This window comes from Drosophila mojavensis, unplaced genomic scaffold, assembly GCF_018153725.1.
Source record: "Drosophila mojavensis isolate 15081-1352.22 unplaced genomic scaffold, ASM1815372v1 contig_36, whole genome shotgun sequence".
NCBI lineage: Eukaryota > Metazoa > Arthropoda > Insecta > Diptera > Drosophilidae > Drosophila > Drosophila mojavensis.
In genome coordinates, this window is record NW_025318858.1 from 4,865,829 (window position 1) to 4,874,794 (window position 8,966).

General features: G+C 36.2%; 1 protein-coding gene across 2 annotated transcripts; it reads left to right on the forward strand.

Annotated features, from left to right (window-relative positions):
• Positions 1-6,923: 6,923 nt before the first annotated feature.
• Positions 6,924-8,654, forward strand: LOC116804718 (zinc finger protein GIS2-like). Of its 2 annotated transcripts, none has more exons than XR_006357209.1 (2): positions 6,924-8,417; positions 8,473-8,654. XR_006357209.1 is itself a non-coding variant. In XM_044008872.1 (2 exons), the coding sequence occupies exons 1-2, from the start codon at positions 8,259-8,261 to the stop codon at positions 8,482-8,484; spliced, it is 171 nt and encodes a 56-aa protein (XP_043864807.1). In that variant the 5' UTR covers positions 8,060-8,258; the 3' UTR covers positions 8,485-8,654. The 2 variants fall into 2 exon arrangements, 1 of the variants encoding a protein (XP_043864807.1); XM_044008872.1 differs by having other exon boundaries at positions 8,060-8,417.
• The last annotated feature ends 312 nt before the right edge of the window (positions 8,655-8,966 follow it).

The window sequence follows — 8,966 nt, forward strand, 5'->3', positions numbered from 1 at the left end:
TGGCAATTTGCTTCATAACTGCTAATAGCCCAAAGGTGTCCATTGTTGAAAATTTAATTGCTTGATAGAACTATGTTAATAGCAATATAAGGCAAGGTTGTTACAGGGCTATTTGTCCCAAATGCGATTGCATTAGTTAAATAATCATACAAAATAAATACGAATATGTTAAATTTATTTTTATCATATTCGGAAAAAAAAAAAACAATAAAATAATTAATATCAATGTTCAGTTGGTTAGTTAGTTTGCTTCTAATTGACTACACTTTGGCTTAAAATTAAATGATGGCTAAAAACAAAATATTAAAAATTATGAAAATTTTGTTTTGTATTTATTTTATTTTAATTTTTTAAATATATGTATATTTTTTTTAGATATCATGTATTTAATAAAAATAATAACTAAATATTGATTTAAAACTTTATGACTAAAAATAAAATATAAAAATAATTAATATTTTATTTTGTATTTATTTTATTTATTATTATTATTATATTATTTTATTTTTTATTTTTATATTATTTTATTTTTTTTGTTTCTTTTATTATATTATATATTTTTACATCCCACTCAAATCTCTAACTCTACACATATTTTATATATTCTATTTATTTCTTTTTCTAACAAAATTTAATATATTTTGGCTTAATTTCTCCCCAAATTATTTGTTTTAGTCCAACATTGATTTAGTCTTCAGCATTTGCTGTCAGCACAGTTGTTGCCTAGCTGAGAGTGGCTTCCGTGGAAAGTTTTCTGTGACTCAAAGTGAATCTGCTCCCTCGACCTATGAGCGAACCGTATTCAAAACTTGTATGCGATACATTTTGTGCATATAAAAGGATAGTTACTTTAAATGAAATGCTAATATAATTTCTGTGCCGCAAAATTGAAGTTATTTCGCTTTCTATCTCACACATACACACACTCTCCCTCTCTCACTCTTTCTCTCGCACGCAGTCTCTATTGGCCAAGTTTTTGATTTCTTTGAAAGCATCGAGGGAAAGTTGGGTTTGAGTTGCTTGTAAGGAAGTTTTGCTTCGATAGAGGTTCGCGTCTCGCAAGCGCTTTTCGCATTTCGCTTTTCACTTTTCACTTTTTACATTTTACATTTTCCTCGTGCTCAACTTTCAATGTGTTGACTCAAGCGCCGCAATTTAATTTGCCATCCACTGTTGGCCATCCAACTCGGCCCCAGTTGCTGGGCAAATTGTTTAAGATTTTTGCCCAAAATACGTATGCAATAAGTTTTTGCGGCTTTCGCACAAAGCCGCAGCTTTGCTGCTAACCACATTATTTTATGCATCACAAATTAAATACATTTTGTTTGCTTGCGCAAACATGTTGGATATACTCACAAATATGTGTGTGCGTGTGTGTGAGTTTGTCTGTTTGTTGGTTACTTTGATTTTTGGGGAGTAGACCGCATTATTTTGGTTGCAGTCTTATCTTTTTTTCGGCCAGGGCCAATAGCAAAGTCCAGTCAAGTCAAGACTCCAGCCTGGCCAGCAGCTGCATGCCTTCGTCTTTGTCTCTGTCTCTGTCACGACATGCAGAATTCAATCGATTACACGTCTGAATGCATGCAACAACAGCCTTGCAGCAAATTATAGGCCAAGATTCTTGCATTATTAACCATTGTTAATTGATGGCTGCGCATGCATATATGGAAATGTCTAATTCAAGTAGAATAACAGTCACATTTTCAGCTTATTTACTGCTTCAATTCAACTCTGTCATTTATTATTAGTGGCATTTTCATATACTTTAGAGACTTTCTGCTCAATTTGGGAATTTGCATAATGAAATGCAAATGTAAAAATGTATAGCTGGGGAATATTGGAATACCAAGGACACAATGAAGGAAGAGATTTTGCTCTTATTTAAAGCAATGGGCAAGGGAAGATATGTATTTTAAAATATTTATCTAGAATTTAGCTTATAAATTTATTTTATTTTACTTATTTATTTTTTATTATCAAATATTTATTATTATAAAAAGAATTATTTATTGCAGGTCATTGCCTTAAACTACATATCAAAATGTTTACATTTTTTATATATTATTTTTTTTTTTAATTTTATTTTATATTATTTTTTTCTGTTTTATTTTTATTATGAAAATAATTATTTATTGCAGCCTATGAGTCTATAATAATAATAAACCTTAACATATATATCAAATTATTTACATTTTATATATTATAATTTTTGTTATTTTATCTTATTTATTTATTTATTTATTTTTTTTATTTGTTAACTTATTTTATTTTCCATATTATGTTAAGCAATTCGCTCTCACCCATTGGCATCAGCTTATCTAATATGTCTCATAAACATAATGTTGGGTGGAGCAGCTACTGCAGGGGTTTGCTCATAACAATTCTATTTGCATGCAACATGCATGCCCACTACAGTGCCACATGTGTGAGTGTGTTTATCTCTGTGTATGTGTAGTAATGTTGGTTTAGGCCATTCAATTGCCGGACCTCTCGTGTCGCCTCCTCTTGCTGTCTACGCCCAGCTCAAGGCTGTGTCACCGCACTTGGCTGGTTAGCAAAATTTGTGATTGTATTTGACTCAATCAGAGCTGGGCATAAGTACAGCCCACAAACATGCACATCCACACACACACACGCCACACACTGTTGCCTTTGTAATTAGCTCATTTATGTTGATTTGCTTTGACAACGCACCTTAAAATATATACATAAATTGCTTCAATTAATTTGGCCTATTCATTATGGCCTATGCTCGTAACGAGCAACCACATATCAAGCCGCACAAACCGAAAACCAAAGCAATTCATAAATTTGTGGCAAAATGCTATCGACCATTTTTCAAATGCTGCGGTCAACCCGTTAAGTGCAGTTCCCTCGGTATTGCAACACCGAAGTGACATTTGATCAATTTTTGGCCAGCTCATAATTAAACGCCCTAGAGCATCGACCTTGACTGAAGCAGGAAGCAGGAAATGAAATGCTCCAATAGATTATGGCATTAAATCTATCATGGTGTAAGTAACTGGGAATTAAATATGTCAGAGAGCAGAAATTTAAAGCTAGTTATGCAGCTTTATGGAACTCAGTTTCCTTTCAGATACAATTCTATATTGTATTCTATACTTCAGAAAGTGTATTTCATAATCAAATATATTTCAATTCACATTTGTCTGCTATATAGCGGTCAAATGATGCCCATTGTAAGTGAATGAATTCGATTCGCTCTTTTTGTGCAGCCGGAGCGTGGCATCATTTGACCTCTCAATACCAAAATGCTGCATTCAGCGTCTGATTTGATTAACATTGAATGGCTTTCAATTAAGTGCGCGAATTGGCAGTGCAGATGAGCAGCTTTTATGCAGCTCAATTGATTGACGTCTTTTGTTGACCATTTGCAACGAAGATTACACAGCGTCTAACATGGCGTATGCTTAATGTGGCCTAGCAAAGCTGAACAGACTGCAGTTCTATTCAATTCAAAACGCAATTTGAATGAGACAAGAAGGAGGGCAAAAAGAGAGACATAGAGAGAGAGAGAGAGAGAGAGAGAGAGAGGGAAAGAGATACAGGACTGTGTGTTTAATAATCTTATAATTGCAAACTATGAAACTTAAGCTGCGCAAATTGAGTCTCGAGTTGGATTGTTGAAGCAGCTGCATATGTTTGCTTGCCTGGGCGTTCGAGCACTTGCTTTCCCACAACCCAGTGTGTGTGTCTATGTGTGTGTGTGTGCAATAAATAGAAAATACTTAAATTGCAATTGCAATGAGTGGAGTGGAGTGAAAAGCATTGCGCATACGCCATGTGTGGCTTGCTCACTCCTATCGCCCTGCTCGGTGTCGTCGCTGGCTGCTTAAAACAATTAGAAATGCAACATTGTTTTAATCTCTTTCGCATTCAACGCAAATTGCTTGGCATTACGGCGCTGCCGAACCGCATTTAGAGCAGCAGCAGCTAAGCACTCTTATGGCTTAAACGCCTCGGTTGCATTTGTGGGCTGCTTGGCTCAGTGCCTCAATAACGAGTGCAATAATTCGAATTTGAGCACTTGCTCCAGCTGCCAGCTGCCTGTGAGCGCGCGCACTCATTAATTTTTGATGCCCAAATGTTGTTCAACAGCAGCAATGCTTGTTTCCTTTTAATTGTTTGAGTAGTTCCGTGTGTACTTGACTGATAAGCTGCGCGATTAACGCGTCTGCCACTAGCACAATGAATTATTGAATGCTTTGTGAATCATTTCACCTGGCAGTGCTAGTTAGCTCGGGTATTTTTGTCTTACCTGCGAGTCAGCATGCAGCTATGCGAATTTTGAACAGTGGATTGAAGGCTCTTAGGCTTGGTTTTTAAAACGGACTGAGTAAAGCGTGGGACTAGACAGAACATTTTGAATGTATGATATATTAGAGTAGCAATAAAAAATATTTTACAAATTATATTAAATTATATAGACTGTTAATTAAAAATCAGATATATACCTTTGAATTTTTTTATTTTTAATTATTATTATTATTATTATAATTAATATTTTTTTTTTGTATAATTGTGTCTTTTTGTTAAACTTGTTAGGCTGCCAATTAGGTAGTAAAAAGCCCGATTAAATATACTAAAAAAAAAAAAAAAAAAAAAAAAAAAAAAAAAATTCTTCAATTACTTAGATTACTTTAACTTGAAGAATAAAAATAAATGTTAAATAAAAAAAATTTTAAAAATATTGAAAAATATTAAAAGTAAAATAATAAATGCAAGAAACATAAAACTCTCATATGTTAATCTCTAGTTGCTTTTCTTTTTTTTTTTTTTTTTTTTTTTTTTTGTTTCAAAATCAATTTTAACTCCGGCTATTCCAAACATTCTGGAATTGATAAGATCTTTAAATAAAAGCCACTGCAAATTTTTTTTTGAAATTTATTCCAAATCTCCGCTTGCATTCTTACTCCTCTCTGTTGATAAATCTCAAAATTAAACTCATAAATATAAATTCAGCTCTCAGCTATCATTATATTTACAACTGGCTAATGCAGCTCTCAAGTTGCATCGCGTTTGTCATTTTCAAACAATTAGCGAGTTTTAATCATTTTATACTTAAGTCAAATGAATTTATGCATAAGTGTATATTCATACACTCGGACATACATTCGCACTCAAATAGAAGCTCGCCGCAATAAGCAAAGAGGGCAGCAAAACTATGTAACCTTTGGATAAATGTAGCCAAGCCACATGTGAGCTATGAGAATGAACTTGAAAATGTAGTGAATAAGGTGAATCAAAAATAAAGTAAATATACTGAATACCGATTAAAAATTAAGTATAATGTACATAACAAAATCAGATATAGTTCTGTACTATATATTGCAAAAATCTGCTGCTACATTTCACACCATTCACAGTTAACTCACCCACAGCTACAGCGTATCTTGCAGTCAGTCATATCCTCCTACATTATTCCTGTTTGCTTCTGCATGCACATAAACTTTAAAAATAAGCGCTGGCTCGTCGTGGCGTTGGGGCGTGGCAGTGGGCAGCAGTCGGCAGTGAGTTGGCTGCTCGCAGCAACACCGAAATAAAAACACACAAATATTTAAATGTATAATGAGCAGCTGAAAGCTTTTTAATGGCTTTTTAATTAGACGAACGGCAGACTATGTGTGCACGTGTGTCTGTGTGTGGGTATATGCAATACTTGCAATTGCCAAAGTAGCCTAATTATGCACAACAGGCCAAGATCGCAACTGTATATGAATGAGATGACCTGGCGCCGATAACAAATCGTGTATATCAGCAACAGCTGGCAAGCAAATCAGGGCCGACAGCTGCGCTATGAAAGTCTGCAGCGCTCAAAGTTATGCTACACTTTTTTTTTGCATAGGGCTCAATAGCCATTGATTACACGCCCATTATAGACTTTTTTTTGAGAGTGCGTAAATACTTAAGTGTTTTTAATTAGCCAGCACTTAAAGTAGACGCCCTGGAGCTGATATCAGAGTCGAGCTGCGAGCCACCAGCAACAGCTGGCAAACGAGAGGCAGCGCAAACTGCAATTGAGCTGCGCACAAAAGCGTGCTACACTTTTTTTAATGACTCGTCTCAGTTACCATTCACAAGCTGCTATGCATTTATATACCATATTTAATCACAGGCTGCCAGTACTCCAAGTGAATGAAATCGAAGAGCGAGTAAATCGGCGTTATCTGGAGCAGCTGGCAGCTGGCAGCTGGCAGCTGGCAGTTGCCATAGCTGCCCCAAACAGCCCAACTAAGTAGGATAATCTTTTCGTAGAGCTGCTGACCTGCATTGAATGCATATTAAATATCAAATATTTATTTAGTTAACTCAAGCAACAATGCTAATCCCTTTAAATCATTAAATTCCTCTTTCATTTCGACTGTCATCAAGTGAGCAAATTTATTTGCATATTTACGGTTTTGCGTTGCTTGCGCAAATCAAATTTGACAAAATTTTAATTAAATGCCGCACTTGCAACAATTTTAATAAGCCATATAAATAAATTTAAATAATTTCCACAGCACACATATACATATGCAAATAGAGTCAGGCAAATAGCTAAAGCGTTATGTGGGTGTTAGGGTTTCCCTATGTGTGTGTGTGTATGTGTGTGTGTTTGTGTGTAACAAATTTAATTTTGTCAAAGCCGCAAATTGACAAATATTTTAGTTTGCATAACACACACAGTTCTACACCCAGCCATACGCACACACACACACACACACACACACACAACAGTTAACGTCTATTTTAATTGATTTGCGCTAAATTTATTGATTTCATTTTGTCAACAGTTGTTGCCAGCACCGCAGAGACGCATTATCCAAGTTGGTAACCCAACTTTAACTCATTATTGGGTTCTTTATGATTGCTCTCGCTCTGTTGTCCCACCCCCTCTCTCTCTCTCTCTCTAACACACACTTGTAGCAGGCTACTAGCCTATGTATACTGTAGCTGGTTACTAGCCTATGTTATATTAGATTTAAGTTAACAGCATTATGGTTAACCATCGATAGATACACATCTATCGATAGTTAACCATATTGGTGGCTGAGGAGGCTGTCGATATGCAACATGCCATTTTGAGTAATAGAAAGAGGAGGATCGATACATTTTAAGCTTGAATGTGAACAATAGCAGACGTGTGTATATCAAGAAATTATGAAATAAAGAAATTAAATAAAAGGCCTACTACAATCTCAGAAGTGGGATAAAGTACACTAATTTTTCAAATTAAATAAAATGAATTTAAGCATAAATGAAATTAAGCATAGACGAAGTATCTGTGGTGCAGTTAAAGAAGTGGCTAGCTGCATTGGGCTTGTCGACTCAAGGGTGCAAGACTGAACTTGTCGCTCGCCTCAATGGCGTGCCCGCAAATTTGCGCGGCAGCGCCCCCGAAGTGGAACAGGGAGAGGAGGAGTCAGATCAAACTGGAGTATCGCAGACAGTGCAAATGCAACAGGAGGAAATAGACAGGAATGAGAATATTTTGCGAGAGCTAAGTGAGCAGATCGACGCAGCAAAGAAGCAGCTAAAAAATTTTCACACACGACAATTGGACAGAGACGGCAATAGCAAGCGTGCCGAAATTAGCGCAAATGGCGTCGATGCAGAAGTTGAATTCGAAGAACGCGCGACTGACGCGCGCCAAAAGGGCGCCAGTGAAAATTGTGTAATAAATACAACGCACAATGATGAAGTGATGTCAATGATGTTTAAATTAGCTAAAGAAATTATGGTGGAATTCACTGGGGAGGAGTCTATTAGCAACTGGATAGCGCAATTGAATAATGTATCTCAATTATATCAACTAACGGACATGCAAAAAAAGTTGCTATGCATGGCCAAATTAAAAGGGAAAGCCATGCAATGGATACATGATGATTCATCGAGGATTGTGCAACCGTTGGGCACATTATTGGATGGATTGGCAGCAGCATTCGGAAGCAAGATATCCAAGGCCGAAATGCGTCGCAAGTTTGGGGCACGTATATGGAGTGTCGATGAGAAGTTCACCCAGTATTATGAAGAGAAAATACGTTTAGCAAAGGGAAATTCGTTTAGATGTAGACGAGCTACTGGATGGTCTCATTGAAGGAATCCCAAATGCAGTTTTACGCGCGCAGGCCAGGATACAGTGCTTTGAAGACCCCAGCAAATTGGTAAGGGCTTTTGCAGAGGTGCGTTTGCCACTGCATCGATCTACTGGAGGAAAAGGGACAACAGCAGTGGGACCAGGGCTCGATAATGCAATGAAGGAGACGCGTTGCTTCAATTGCAACTATAAGGGGCATTGGGCAAGAGATTGTCAGAAGCCCAAGAGGGAGAAGGGTACGTGCTACCACTGCGGCGCTAAGGATCATATGGTGGCACAATGCACGAAGAGGAAGGATGATATTGGAAACAATTTCGTAAGGTTAATCAGTATACATTTTAAGTCCAAAGATAATGCCTCCATTATTGCAGAATGCCTCATAGATTCAGGAAGTCCTATTTCGTTTATTAAAAAATCGTGTGTCCCAGTTGGAATAAAACTTAAAGCACACGCAGAAAATTACTTTGGGCTAAATGAAAGCCAGTTAAATGTGATTGGAAAAACATTTGTTCATATTTTCAAGAAGTTTGAGAAAATAAATTTTTGGTTAATAGTTGTCCCTGATGAATCTATGAGGTCTGAAGTAATTTTAGGGAGAGATTTCATGGAAGCTTGCAATTTATATGTTGACCCAATCGCCTTGAGAATGATTTCAGTGGAAAGAGCAGCTGGCACGTTAGATAAATCGTTAGAAAATACATTGTTAGGAAACACATCGTTAGATAAATCGTTAGAAAATACATTGTTAGGAAACACATCGTTAGATAAATCGTTAGAAAATACATTCTTAGGAAACACATCATTAGATAAATCGTTAGAAAATACATTCTTAGGAACCACATCATTAGATAAATCGTTAGAAAAT